Source organism: Bacillus rossius, chromosome 7 (assembly GCF_032445375.1).
Source record: "Bacillus rossius redtenbacheri isolate Brsri chromosome 7, Brsri_v3, whole genome shotgun sequence".
NCBI classification, from domain to species: domain Eukaryota; kingdom Metazoa; phylum Arthropoda; class Insecta; order Phasmatodea; family Bacillidae; genus Bacillus; species Bacillus rossius.
In genome coordinates, this window is record NC_086335.1 from 72,537,078 (window position 1) to 72,553,186 (window position 16,109).

The 16,109-nt window shown below is 39.1% G+C and overlaps 1 protein-coding gene across 1 annotated transcript in view; it reads right to left on the reverse strand.

Annotated features, from left to right (window-relative positions):
- Positions 1 to 16,109, reverse strand: part of LOC134534503 (serine proteinase stubble-like) — a 46,281-nt gene that overhangs the window by 4,511 nt on the left and 25,661 nt on the right. Inside the window, exons 4-6 of the mRNA XM_063372981.1 lie at positions 5,739 to 5,836; positions 3,432 to 3,517; positions 2,820 to 3,094 (exon numbers count right to left, since the gene is read on the reverse strand). Of these exons, the coding sequence (XP_063229051.1) occupies positions 2,820 to 3,094; positions 3,432 to 3,517; positions 5,739 to 5,836 (459 nt within the window). The remainder of the gene's footprint in view (positions 1 to 2,819; positions 3,095 to 3,431; positions 3,518 to 5,738; positions 5,837 to 16,109) is intronic.

Here is a 16,109-nt window from a genome sequence, read left to right on the forward strand (position 1 = left end):
ATTATGTCCTTGTAATAGTATTAATTTTTTGCCCAACCAAAAATAAAATGAGAAACTTTAAAGAATGTTAATTGGAAGTTTATTTAACGTAACGAGTGTACAAATAAATAGTTGAATCAAGAAACAGATTAAAAAAATAATTGGTTGTTAAATATGCAGTTAAGTATTGAAAATTTCCATGGCTCATTGCAGGTCTATTTTAGAAGATGTACAACAAATGATTTCAATGAAATTTAAAATATACTCAAAGAAACAAGACTGGGTAAAGTAAATATTCTCGTATACCCTTTTGGTTTTGATACGATCGGACTCAAAACACGCACACGGAACTTATAGTTTTAACACTGAGTGTAAAACTTTCATTGTCGGAAAGAATGTTACCGTGTCGTGTCTTGAGGGTAAGGAGGGGGGGGGGGGGGGGGGGCACTTTCTGGAACAACATAGTCAGGAGGAGCTATTAAGGGGAGGGGGAACAATGCATGGGGGTGAGGGAAGTGGGAAGAATGGGAACAATGGTGTGTAGTGGTATAGAATGCCCGGGGAAAGAGGCAAGCGGGTGAAGATACGTCTTGCCAGCCAAGGTTACACTTATTAGTGATGCAGTCCACGCTCACGAAAAGAAATTGTGTCGCTGTGAAGAAAAAATCGTGCAGTAAATTTTTATACTGGTTATGTTTTGAATTGAGGTAAAAAACTAATCAACTAAACCTAAATGTGTTATTTACCTAGTACGTGAAATCAAACACTTCTACACCATTTTAAAATAATCATACCCACGGATATTTCGTAATGTAATAAATAATTTATTTCCAAATGCTATAATCTACTATGTTCACATACTAAATTAATTTCGGTACTCTTATTAATGTGAATTTCCCTGCTGTTGCTGTCAATCAGACTAGGACAAAATAAAACTAGTTGAAAATAGTTAACATTTAACGAGAAAAGCCAACGAAAGTTTCTTATGTATACAGGAATGTTCAGTGATCGTGCGTGCGAAGAACCACATTGAAGAGTACCTAGTGAAGACCAGATCGGTGATGCTTGAGGACGACGCCGTGTTTCAACTCGACAAAGGGCACTCTTTCGCTAAATCTTTAAGCGCACAAGGTTGCTTTTTAAGTTTTGTAAACTGTAAATATAAGTTAGCAAATACGTTTAACATTACGAAAAATTTGTGTCACAAGTATTATATGGAGAGCTAGGCTGGACTTTCGTAAATTAATAAATGTAATATTCTTATTATTTGTCATGGTGTTATTATGAAATAATTTAACTACAATTTGAACGCATATTTATTCATTCCTGAAGACCAAGAACAAATATAATCCCATTTATTGGTATGCTATTCACTCAACTCACAAACTCTGTAACGCCAAAGAGATACGTGTATTTTGAAGACAAACATTTCATTAATCACAAATATTAACTTAGGTACTCCATAAAAATATGTATAAAATACAAAATGGAAGTGAAATAATAGAGTAACATTTTAAATACGCTACATAAATGAAAAATAACTTAATTATTAAATTAAAGCGTTTGTTATATTCATCATTTATCTATGGGCGCCTTAGGCACCTTACTAATAACTATATTTTTAATAACTAAATAGGCTTATATCTCAGGAAAATTACCTCTAAACGAAAACTGGCGAAAGCTTATCCCTTTCAGGGGAATATAACAATCCATCATTTATAATCTTTTGAATATATTTAGAATTTTGTACTTATGTCCTTTTAAAATATTTTATGTTGATTTTTTACTATGTTTATAACTTTTATGTTTATTTATTTTAATAAAAAACTATTTGAATTTAGGTATTATATATATATATAATATGTTTGTATGGCCAAAGTTTTTTTAGAATATTTACTTTATTGTATTTATGCCACTTTGAATTTTTATATTATATTGTTCGGTACCAAAAATTAGGGATTTCCTTGGCACACATTTATACTTTTATTTATTCATGTTTTGAAAGTATCAAAAGGCTCATCTTTAACTTTCTTTCTCTTGTCAGCCTCAGACAATTACGACCGAGCTGAACCGACTGATGCCGACTGTCGCCAAGATACTACACCCACCTGCCTGCAGCACTCCCCAGCCCGCCACCCAGCCGTACTGGCCCAGGAAGTCCTCGTTCTTCTCGGGCAGGCAGATAGGCGCGATGTGCGGCATGAACTCCACTAGTAACTACTGTCAGCCTCAGACAATTACGACCGAGCTGAACCGACTGATGCCGACTGTCGCCAAGATGCTACACCCACCTGCCTGCAGCGCTCCCCAGCCCGCCGCCCAGCCGTACTGGCCCAGGAAGTCATCGTTATTCTCGGGCAGGCAGATATGCGCGATGTGCGGCATGAACTCCACTAGTAACTACTGTCAGCCTCAGACAATTACGACCGAGCTGAACCGACTGATGCCGACTGTCGCCAAGATGCTACACCCACCTGCCTACAGCGCTCCCCAGCCCGCCGCCTAGCCGTACTGGCCCAGGAAGTCCTCGTTCTTCTCGGGCAGGCAGATAGGCGCGATGTGCGGCATGAACTCCACTAGTAACTACTGTCAGCCTCAGACAATTACGACCGAGCTGAACCGACTGATGCCGACTGTCGCCAAGATGCTACACCCACCTGCCTACAGCGCTCCCCAGCCCGCCGCCCAGCCGTACTGGCCCAGGAAGTCCTCGTTATTCTCGGGCAGGCAGATAGGCGCGATGTGCGGCATGAACTCCACTAGTAACTACTGTCAGCCTCAGACAATTACGACCGAGCTGAACCGACTGATGCCGACTGTCGCCAAGATGCTACACCCACCTGCCTGCAGCGCTCCCCAGCCCGCCGCCCAGCCATACTGGCCCAGGAAGTCCTCGTTCTTCTCAGGCAGGCAGATAGGCGCGATGTGCGGCATGAACTGCACAGGACGGTCCAGCTTCAGCACTGCCACGTCGTAGCGGTCGGCCTGTGGCGTGAACTTGAAGTACGGGTGCACACGTATCTCGCGCACGCCGAATGTGTAGGCGGGCAATGGTTCCACCGCCGAGTTGATGACGTAGTCGCCGAGCGTCACCTGCACCTGGCGCGCCGCCGCCCTGCAACATGCATGTGCCAGCATTCTTCTGCACACTCAGGAACATTCAGGCAAACTATGGCCCATTTTGTTACACTCAGGATCATCAAGGCAAACTCTGGTACACCCAGGAAAACTTTCTGGAACTCACTACCTGCTCCGTCACATTCAGGAACATTCAGGCAAACTCCGGCTTTCTCCGGCACTCTCAGAAACATTCAGTCAAATCATGACCACGTGGTATCTGTTGATCGCTACAATCCTATTATAATGGGATCTGGTTCCTTTATGCACGACATGCAAGTGAGTGCGGGAATGGTCCTGGTGCGGAAACAGTGGCACTGCAAGTCAGAACTAACCTGGCGACACAGTGACCAGCCGTGACCACGTGGTATCTGTTTATCAGCGAACCGCCACATCTGCTGGAGCCGATGCGAATGTACGCCTGTTGAAGGAGCACAGAATTAGCCACTACTGGAGTCTGAGTCGACTGGTCTTCAACACAACACTCTATAAGTTTGGCACACAGCAGATGCCGATTCGAGCAAGTTACAGTGTGACAAGTTCACTCGAATAAATTATTTTGCTGCGAAATGTTCTGTGTAATTAATATTTCCATCAGTTAAAGAAGCTAAAAAGATGCTGTAGAAAAATTGTCAATCTAATGGACCATAGCTGCTAAGTTTAAAACCATATCAAAACTAACAACAATATGCTAACTTTGGGAAACGACTTAAAATAGCACAATAACTGAAGCTAAATATTAATTTTCACTCGCCTTTGAATTACTTGTAATAGAAAGATATCTTCATCTAATGTTATTTTCCTAAAAAATGTATGAAACACACCAGCGGCTTTTCAAGTTAGTGCGAGTTAAGATAAATGACAAGATAGAAACTACTCTAAACACTGTGCCCCATAATGTCGGCACTCGCGACGGCCGGCCAGGTCAGTGGCGCCACTGCTATACTCCTGTGAGCGTGCAGCGGGGTATACAGCACTGTTGGCTGGCCTGGTATTAGGCAGGTATTAGGAACATGTATTGTAAGAAAATTTTCTTTAAGGAGCTTGTTCTCAGAAAATTTGTTTTAATTTCATTCCAAAATAATCGACAAGTAAATAAGTATTAATTTTGTGCTATTTATTTGCTATTTTTTTGGAGCCATGAGTATCATTCTGGCTTTTGTTCTCCAGCGAGAGAATAAAGGCAAGGTTTTTTTTTTTAAGGTTTTGTAAATTCTACATCCCTAAATCACAATGTGAAGTTTTATTTTTTTGTTTTAAGACTTTTCATGAAAAAGAAATATTTCTGCACTCTAAAAATTCTTATCAACTAAGAATTATTTTAATATTTTTTCTTTTTTTAATTTTATTTCAAAACGTAGACACAATTTTAAGAACTCAACTATAAATTTATTATTATTTTTATTGAACCAATATAAAGATATGTCTTTATTTTTATTTACATAAAAAAGGCAACTGAGCATAATAACTTCTGTTTTCTATTCAACAAAGGGCACATCATATTAAAAAGTGAGCACATGGTATGTTTTGTTTGTTATATGCATTTAATATGTAAAATTATTATGGTACAAGGTCCTTGATTAAAGTCAGCACCAATATGATATAAGAGAGTTATTTTGTTTACCAAACATCTAGTTCTATAAAATGTTATATAATTCTGCTTACAAGCATATTTACTATTATTATAATTGATAAATTTGACCTTTTACCACCTCATTAAAATTAATTACTGCTGACACACTTTATTATTCTTTTAGGCTCTAATAACAGAGTAGAGAGTAGGGTAACACAATATATTCGATGTGCCTGGACCTTTAATCGTTGGTTGTGTTTTTTCATAGCCTCCAATGTCTATACTGAAGTTATGATAGATAATTTCTAATGTCACAAACATGGCAGTAGAGCGTGGTTCCACTGTTTACTGTGTTGCTATGTCTAGATTTAAATTATTAAGTAAAAATAAATATGTATAAACCTTTAAAATGATTCTGTTTGTGTTACTCAAGATATACTTATTTTGTCTTATTTCATAATTTGTTCTAAATTGAAAACTTACATTTAATTGTACATTTATAAGAAAAAAATTTATGGTACATAAAAAAATATGGTAAAATCTTATAGTAGCATTATATAAGTAGTAACAATTTTGTAAAATTATGATTACATGATATGTGTACAAGTAATTTAAATTAGAATTTAGCTAATGTTATGTAAGTATGAATAAGTAATGTGTTTTTATGTTGGCCAGAATCAATTTTTTTTTCGAATTTGGTTTTATTGGTCTTGTTTTCAAAAATTTATAATAAAAAGTTAAATAATTTGTTTTAAAATCTAATGCTGAATTTTATAATGTTTTAGTTATTTTGAAGAGGATATATTTTTATATAGTTGTGTTCTTAAAAGTGCAATTTTTTCTTAACTCAGCCATGAATGGTGTTTTCAGTTTAGTTCTCTTCCTGTTAGCATTTATATTCTACTGAGATGTTTCTTTGTTTGTCCAAATTATTTTTTTTCCCCATGTTTGTCACACTTCATCTTGGGTGTGTATTTTATAATCCCTGTGTTGATGCAATGAAATTATTTGGATACCATAATCAGACATAATGAAAGTTGGAAAGTAGGAAGTTATTTGTGGCATGTACCTGCCAGGGAAAGCTGCCGAAGCCAGCCTCGTCTCCGCCCACAATTCTCCTCTGCGCACCGAGGGAGGGCCCCAGCTTCCCAATGGACACACCACACCCTGCAAGCAGCCATCAAGATCATCCACACTCGCACCGGAGGCTCTGATACAGGCGGCCAGGTCCTGGCTGCCTCGCTGTCTGCTGGGCACTGACACCGGTCCTGCTACTGGAGTCTGCTGGGCACTGACACCGGTCATACTACCGGCGTCTGCTGGCCACTGACACTGGTCCTGCTACTGGAGTCTGCAGGGCACTGACACGGTCCTGCTACTGGAGTCTGTAGGGCACTGAGTATGACAACAGACACCGGTCCTGCTACCGGCGTCGGCTGGGCACTGACACCGGTCCTGCTACTGGAGTCTGCTGGGCACTGACACCGGTCATACTACCGGCGTCTGCTGGCCACTGACACCGGTCCTGCTACTGGAGTCTGCAGGGCACTGACACGGTCCTGCTACTGGAGTCTGTAGGGCACTGAGTATGACAACAGACACCGGTCCTGCTACCGGCGTCTGCTGGCCACTGACACCAGTCCTGCTACTGGAGTCTGCAGGGCACTGACACGGTCCTGCTACTGGAGTCTGTAGGGCACTGATTATGACAACAGACACCGATCCTGCTACCGGCGTCGGCTGGGCACTGACACCGGTCCTGCTACTGGAGTCTGCTGGGCACTGACACCGGTCATACTACCGGCGTCTGCTGGCCACTGACACCGGTCCTGCTACTGGAGTCTGCAGGGCACTGACACGGTCCTGCTACTGGAGTCTGTAGGGCACTGAGTATGACAACAGACACCGGTCCTGCTACCGGCGTCTGCTGGCCACTGACACCAGTCCTGCTACTGGAGTCTGCAGGGCACTGACACGGTCCTGCTACTGGAGTCTGTAGGGCACTGAGTATGACAACAGACACCGGTCCTGCTACCGGCGTCGGCTGGGCACTGACACCTGTCCTGCTACTGGAGTCTGCTGGGCACTGACACCGGTCATACTACCGGCGTCTGCTGGCCACTGACACCAGTCCTGCTACTGGAGTCTGCAGGGCACTGACACGGTCCTGCTACTGGAGTCTGTAGGGCACTGAGTATGACAACAGACACCGGTCCTGCTACCGGCATCGGCTGGGCACTGACACTGGTCCTGCTACTGGAGTCTGCTGGCCACTGACACCAGTCCTGCTACTGGAGTCTGCAGGGCACTGACACGGTCCTGCTACTGGAGTCTGTAGGGCACTGAGTATGACAACAGACACCGGTCCTGCTACCGGCGTCGGCTGGGCACTGACACGGTCCTGCTACTGGAGTCTGCTGGGCACTGAGTATGACCAGACACTAGCAGCAACCAACTTCCGTCCCCAACCCCGGGATGGGACTGTATGTTGGTGGTTTCTTTACCATTTAACATTTCACTTTAAAATTCTCTGAAAAAACCACTTGCCCATTCACCGCGGCTCCGACCGCAACAGGGTCTGGCTCGAAGCAAACAAGCAGGTTACTGGTAGACAAGATAAAAGAAAGCAAAAATTTCAGGAAGAGTGAGAGTGACAAAATATTTAAACTTACTAAAATTGTTGCTAAAAATTTCATAAAAAAAATGTTATAAATAAATGATGTGAAAAACCATTTAATGGCAACAAGTTGAAATTCCTGCCTACTGTATTTACTAAAATAATTACCAACTAACTTTTAATTCGCGCTCGCGAAACAGAAATAAATAATACATCAACGTACTTTAATTTAAGTTCTTTGTCGAGATCAGAAGAGCTATGAAGAAATTATGTTCAAGACAAGAAAAATTATGGTCGTAATGAAGCTTATTCTTCTTTAGAAAAGTAGCTCCATCGTTGTCCTGTATCTTGTAACTGGGCCTGCTACACCGAACTCAACTTATCAATTTGCGTAGTGGGTTTTTAACGCAGTCATCCTTATTGTGTTGTCTAACACTATTTATCAGAACAAATTTCTTGCTACGGTAATCACACCTGAGTCCTTTCGATACAGCTGCAAGCAACGAACTAGGTTCCATGTTAGCTTCTGAGACTAATACCAGATGCATACTGAGTTTTTTGAAACAGATACTTAAATACAAATTTGAGTAATCCATCAGCGAGAATTAATTTTTAATTTTAGAACACTCTTGGCCAAGAAGTTCTTTTTACAATAACAGATGTTGCCACGTGTTGTGTTGAGGTATACATAATTTATTTTTCATGTGGGATGCGGGATGCTCATTCATGATCGCAAAAGAAGGAGGGCTTCGCTTGACATTAAGGAAAAAGAAGTTCGTCTTGCACGATAGTGTTTCTGTGATGTCTCAAGGCATAGTATTTGCCTGATTAATTAATTTTTGTGAAATCCACCTGCTAATGCTAATGCTAATGCTAATTCGGTAACAGGAATTCTCTAACTAAACGAAACTCTGAAATTATTGTTTTAAATCATTACAAAAAAAAAAAACATGATGATGGCCGGGGCCAAGGAAAAACAAAATTTCCACTGGTGTCAAGGTCTTGGTAAGAGGTCACCAAAGGTCATCCGAGACAGCCATCATGATGACATAATCCAATAAGGCGGACCAGCACCAGCACCTTGCCACAAGACATACTATTGCTACGAGCGTACTAGAGACTGGGCCCGAGGCAGGCCAGTCAGCCGGGCCATTATTCCCTGGATGGGGCGCGGGGTCGCGCAACACAATCCTTGCTGGATTAGCTGCCCTCCTTCCCCTGCTACCTCCTTCCTCGGCGCTTTGTCATCGATCTCGCCATCCATCTGGAAGGTTCTGCGGACTTCCAGAGGCCAACTGCATGGAAGTGTCGTGACTAGAACGTTACTTCTCTGGAAACTTCGGGCGTCGGGTCGAACCTGATGATGCGACACGTCAAAGGGGTGCGAGACCTTTCCAGAAGAGGGCTGAGGGGTATAAACGCGGAGCCAGGGAAGTGAAGAAGACACGTGAATCTTGGCGAGCGATAACTGGTCGACAAGTGACGGGTTTCGTGTGCGGAAACTACGGTATCGGGGCTGTGTCGTGGCGCGGGAGAGTGAGCAGTGCAAGACTGTGTGTTGTGACAGAAGTGTGAGGTAAGGGATGAATGGCAGGGAGAGCCACTGTCAAGCCGAGCTCCAGTGGGGACATTGTAATGTCATCTGAATGAACAAGTGATTAATTTGTAGACGGACATTTTAAGTATTTGAATTAAATCAATAGTATTAATATGAGTAATAAATGAAAGTATATTTAATAAATTAGGCTATCATTTCCAAACCTGATTTTCTACTCGTAACACTATTATATACAACTGAAGAACAAAACGAATTAGTCGATCGTCTTAAGACTGTTACTGGCACCATTTAGTGTAGGAAACTATTCGCACACCAAATAAATAGTCTCCATACCCGAAACTGACTACATACTATGGGCGTGTACCATCGCATCTGCAAATGGATTTTAGGAAATAATACTACAATGCGACTTTCAAAATTTTGTGAAGAACTCTGGAATGAAACTTATTAATATTTTATTAAAATGGTTATTAAATAATTTAAAAAAATGTTGATTTTTGGATAATAATAACGGAGTTTCAATATGGCGGGCATGATGTCATAATTAAAACTGTAAATTCCAAAATGGCGGAACTAAAGATGGCATCCGGGGTCAAAGACAAATGTCAAAGTCAAAGTCAAGGTAAAAGGTCAAGGTTACATACGAAGATCAAATTCATGATCAAGGTTTGATGCAACCATAATTGTAAGTGCAACATTTGCGAGTGGTACTCTAAATAGCTACGGCACTGTAACGAAATGTTCAAGATAAAAGAGTGTGGCACTCGATGGCGATATAACAGTAACGGAAAGTAAAAAGTTTGGGAGTGGGACACTTTTCGAAAATGGTGGCAGTGACTTCACAATCCAAGATGTCGGCCGTGGCGTGACGATCCGAGATGGCGGCCGTAACATCACAATCCAAATTGGCACCTGTGACATCACTTTCCAAGATGACAGCCATGATGTCACAATCTAAGATCGCCGCCCTTATGTCACATTCCAAGATTGCGCCTACTATCCAAATCTTCACTCGACTCCAGTGGCAGAACCAGTCAAATCATACTACTGACACCAATAATTGGTGATATCTTTGCACAGGCGTGTCTCTGCACTGCTCCTTGCTAGGGACCAGGTCATAGCTGCTAGGCTGTCTGCTGTGCACTTAGGGTAACCGCAGACACCAACCACGAGGTTACAAAATAAGTTTTGCCCTGGTAAATTTTTATTTACTTTTTTTAGAATTGTTCATTTAATTCGCCTTATATTAATTTGCAGTTTGTAGAAAAGTCGTTAAATAGTGAAATTGAAACACATAAAAATTATTAATGATTTAATTATAAATACTAAACTGCAATAAATATGCAATGCAATTAGTTTTTCAATGAAAATAAACGTTTATGAAAAAATAAAACTGAAAAAAATACACACAAATTCCTCTCTCCTGAAAAAAAAGCTGTTTAATAAACTAAATTATAATTTTTCATGATATTAAAAATATTTCACTGGAAACACTTATTTGAAATAATTGATGTGTTTTATTACAGTTAGACATTCAAGTACATGTGTATAGTTATAGTGGCATGCAATCAAACTAAATCTAATACAGTTTTCTGAATTAAAATTTTTGTACACATAAAATCACCAGAAACGCCTTCAGTCGAATTTTAAGTACATTTGCAATGAAAAAATTTGCACATCCAGCATCCAGCATAAGTTACGTGGGGCCTAGTCGTTTATTTAAAATGAGAAAACTTAAAATGAAACAGTAATTATACTAAGCTAGTCAGTTATGAAAACAATTATTTTAAGCATGTTAATGCCTCATTTAAATAGAGCCACAATTTTAGATTTTGGACAGTTGAACTTATTTTAGGAAACAATTGATGTTTCATGTTATTTTACTGGCTATAAACGCCCATTAAAAATTTATTAACACTCTTTAACGAACAGTGTGACCGAAATGGTCAATTTGATGTCCATATCAAATGCTTTGCGCAGCTTGTGATGAAAGCCAGTCCACGATCCAGAAGCAACCTCCCACTGAGCAAGTAGTGCTGGATACTGGCTTGTGCTGTCCCGTTGACCCAACATAGCGTCTCAAGCCTACGCTAAGCACTAATGCCATACCTGGGTCCCTGCACGCGTGCTGGCTTCAGCTGTGGAGGGAGAACACACCCTTCACGTCACACAGCTGGGGGATGAGCTGCCAGGAGGGGAGAGGGTGCAAGTAGATACTTTACGTAAGAAAGGGGAGCGTGTTATTTCAACACCTTTAATATATAATAAAGTTGAAATAATTATAACAAATAAATATTACTTTCATTACTTCCATGTGTCTTAAGAATATTTTAGCAAATAAAATTTATTTAGTATTTATTTCAAAATCAAATGTATATTTTTTATTTTACCGATAAAATTGGAATGCGTGAAAAAACTAAATGTAACTGGGAGCTCTGTTGAATATGAGAAGTGTACATGGAAAGTATACATATTCATAGTGTGAGATTGATCTGTCAGGATGAAGTCAAAGTTCCAATTACCAATTATCAAACACAACCTCTGACACTCTGCGTGTGAACCACTGCCAGGGAGTTTATATATATATCTGAAATGCAATTTATTACACCCATATATTGAGTGCATAAATAAATTTTTATCGCAATCAATTTTATTTTGGAATACAGGTATTATATAGGTTAAAATTACTATCTACAAAACCTCCCTATAAATAATATTTTACACTGTACAAATAGTTGCTTGAAATGTTAAATTTTTTTTGCGACTGGAACTAAATAAGTACAGTACGCAAAATATAAAAGTTATATTTGACGACATTTATTACATTCTACATTAAAATTGATATTATACTAATTTCCAAAAATTATATAAATGGTAAGGTATTATTTTCTATTTTATTCATTTGAACCCATGCGTGTTCATACTGACATCAGTAAATATAAAACAATAAAGCATACAAATATTTAAGCATACGAATTATTCCAGAATTTTTCACCATGTGCATCTAATAAAGTACTTACATTTATTAAAATAGCAACCATTAGACTCTACTGGTAAATATTTTCGAGTCAAATAATATTTAAAATTTCTGCTGCATTCTAAACATAAGTAAAAAGTGTTAAAAGTGTGAAAGAAATACATACGTAGGCCTACGTATTTGCCAACTTGTGATGTAATCAAAATAAAGCAGTAGTAAGAATGAATCTAAAATAGTTTACTTACCTATGTTGTGTTAAGAGACTTGTAAGTGTATGTTTAACTTTCTTATGGTTGTTATTATTCTAAGAGCATGAATACGTGGTTGAATTTTTATTTTAGGGTATTTAAAGTAGTTAAATTGTTTAGTGATCGTTGAAATTACTGTTACTTTAAGTTTTGTAATATATGTATCCTGAAAATAGTCTGGCAATTTACAACAGTGTAAGTTTATGTAAATTTCGTTTATTTTTGCGAGAAATTATTGCCCTCTGAAGGAACTCTGTAAACACCACTTAATATTTGGAGACCTAAATAAAGTTTATGTCGGCTATTATATAACAGTATAAGTATGAACTAGAAACTGTTACTGATGGACTGGCACTGGTGTACACATGTGCCCTGCGTATCCACAACAATATAGATGTTTCGTGCCGCGCAAGCAGCGAGAGGTGCTGCAAGTTGAAATGAACCTGGCAGTAGGGGGAACGAGTCGATTCTGCACCAGTCAAGGTCAAATATAATGGCCAGCATGTTGACTGCGAAACTAAGGGCCATTCTCTCTAGCTGTGGTGTAGAAGTGTTCTCGCGTCGGAATAACTATCTGTGTGGTACTTGTAGGAACACGTGGGTCTGGTGGGGTTCGGTGTACCTATTCCGAGATTTAACTTGGTTTTCTGCTGCGAGGAACGGAATAAACCTTCGCCCTCGTGTAGAAGGAATTAACATTATCGTCAGAAATTCAGGGAGTTGCCAAATAGTTAACAATATTTTAATACTGAATTTTGTTTTGTACAACAATATAGAAAGTAGACTGTTGAGAAAGAAATGTTGTGATTTTTGAAAATGTTAATGTCATAAACTCACAGAAAGAAAATTCCATGTAAAAGTAAACTTCAAATAGATCAATAATATTTATTTTTTCACTTATTTTTGTATTGTGATGTGGAGTCATGATTTTAACTTGTATTAGTTCAAAAGTGGAAACACAATGTTTAATTTGTTTCTAGGAAATAACTTTAATGTTACAAATCAAAATAACATTTGGCTTAGCATTTCTAAGTTAAAATTTGAAGGGTGTGGATAAATTATTGGTTAAGTTTAGTATCTGCAAAAAAGTCTGTTTTATGATGCTGTGTTGGGGAAAGTAATGGTATAAGTAAGGCTTAGAAACTGGTTCACTAGAAACGTATTTGATGATACAAATGTGTTAATTTCTTTGATTTTATGACAAGAACACATTTAAAGTTAGCCAAAAACTTACAATATTATATATTTTACATGATTTTCATTTGTTGTTTTTTCTGTATTCACCAAACATAGATAAATTATTTTGGCCATTAACTCATATTTCCTAAACTCTACCAATAATATCATAATATGTGGATTGCTTCCTTAATATGATGCCAATTTACTATCAATGTTAAAATTTAATTAAGTATATACAGTTTGAGTAATGTGATTAAATTGATACTGGTTCTTCTCTTATTGACATGCTGGGTGTGAGGTTTTGCACATGATTCTCAATTCATGTTATAAGTTGTTCTGTCTGCGAATAATTGGTTATAAATCACTATAAAATCGGCAATACTTTAATAATAAGCCTAAATTTTCGATGCGTAAATGTGCCATCAAACTCTATAATTGCACGTGATTATTTTGTAAAATAAACACGAAATTTGGAAACATATTTGAAATAAAACACACGTATGCGACACAATAAATAAGACCCACCCATAGCATAATGCGATATGAAAGATTGCAACTTGATACGCACTGGCTGTTGATATCGAGTCCATATGGGTACGGTATCGAAGGTGTCAGCAGCAGTGAGTGAGTGTTTGGGTGCACGGGAAGGTGGACGTGGCAGCATCTCTCCTCCGAGGCAGGGTCACCTACTTACTGGGGTCGTTCTGCACGGGCCCGTAGTCTGCGTCTAGAGTCTGCAGGTCCAAGTCAGAAGCCAGCAGCTCGCTCTTCTTGGCCGTGTGCGCGTGCCTCCGACAGCACGCGTGCAAGAACCCCCCGCACGAGCCATCCAGCAGGCCGGCGCTCATCCAGCACGTGAGAAAGAACTCGCACGTGCCCGCGGCACACGTGTCGTCGACAGGTAGGCGCGGCCTGCGCGCCTCTGCAACAACCAAGCGGCTGAGGCGGGCCGCACGTCGCCTCCAGGACCGCCGACCTGGTGTGAGCCGCGCTGACGTCACTGTCCCGTGCCACACAACCTTGCCCTACACACTCACTGACCAGTCAGCGATGGACTTTGAGAGAACACATCGCCTCCAGGAGTATGATCCATTCCAATATTTTTACTTTGTGGTTTTGAGACCGCTTATGCGACATAACCACTGAAATGAAATAAAAATATAGTACCGAATACTGAATAGTAGAAAAGAAAGAAGTGAAATATTTTCGAAGTTTCACAGAACAAACCTATAACATTATTAAAGGAATATTTAAATTATCATATATAAATAACAGTTACAAATATGAATTATTATTATATTTAGGAATAAATATAAATTCTGTATTTAATATTGAAATGTACGCAAAGTCCTAGAAATAAAAGAAAATATTTTGTATTTATATTTTGTTTTGGGCATTATTGCATATATCGAAAGATTGATATTGAGACAAGGTGAAACATGCAGAAATAAGAGTAAAATACTAAAGTATGTAAAGGAAGAATGAATGGTATTACGAAAATATAATGAGCAGAATCTCTTAATCGGTAAGTAAACATAGTCAACAGAGAAAATATCTTACAAAGTAAGATGACCTGCAGAAAGAGAGTATCCATTAGAGAGAATGTGGACCACATCTTAAGCAGAGATTGCCGAGTTAGACATTTCAGGGATCAGTTAAAAAGTTTTCGGCCATAAAACTAAATATTAAAAATATTTAAGGCATCGTGTGTATAAAACATAATTTGTTTCATCACTGGAATAGTATACAAATTTGTTAGACAACCCATGAAAGACATTTTATGGCTATAGCCCAGTTTAGCAGAAACAATGTGATAAAACATATTAGTAACTACAGAACAACCATCTACTTGCCAAAAAGGAAGAACGCAGGCAGCAAATTATTGTAGCTTAACCATTATATATTCATAAATGACTTCTGTTTTCCAGGATTTAAGAAGTATTTTAAAAATACATTTCTTTATAAATGAGCATTATAAAAAGCAACTAAAGTTTTAAAATCAAACACATGATTTAGATAGACAGTTTCAAACCATCAAATCCTACAACTGTTTTTACCAAGTGTGGTTGCTTTGTACAGTTGAAGATGTGCAGTTTTCTGGTAATTTAAACGAACTTTTATAAATAAACACATTAAATTACATTGCATTGCATTTGCTATTAAGTGTAACATCTTTATATGCCATAGGATCATGATTTATGATCAATCATAACCATTTAATGTAAATTAATTTATATAATAAAAACCATAAAAATATCTACAAATTTTTCTTGAATAACTGGCACTAAAATGGCAGATTAGTTGGGCCACATGCTAGTAAGTATTAAATAATTTTCATAGTGACAACTTAATTTTGTGTTGTTAATTATGCTGAGCCATAAAGAAAAAAAAACACTGGAACCACCCCATAATGGTTGAAAAGAAGTTGACCAATTTTCCAGTGAGGTATATGGAAATAAATCGACAAACACCCTAGCGAGGGACTTGAAAAAAGACGACCGATAATTGAGCGATTAAACTGGAAAGAAGGTGGCCTACTCCCCAGTGAGGAAACCAGGGAAAAGGCAATCCACTTCAAAGCGAGGGTCCTCGACGGAAGGCAGGTGACCGTATGCCAAGAGAGGAATTTGGAAGGAAGGTGACTTACACATCAGTGAGGGGACTAGTGAGAGGCTCTCAGGAAGACGACGACCCACTCACCAGTGAGGGACCCAGGGAGAAGGTGAGATGACTCACCCACGAGTGAGGAACCTGGAAAGAAATGGCCCACTCCCCTAGCAAGCGACCTAGAAAGGAGGCTATTCTCTCTCCAATGAAGAACCTAGAAAGGTGACAGAATCTCCAGTAAGGGACTTGGAAAG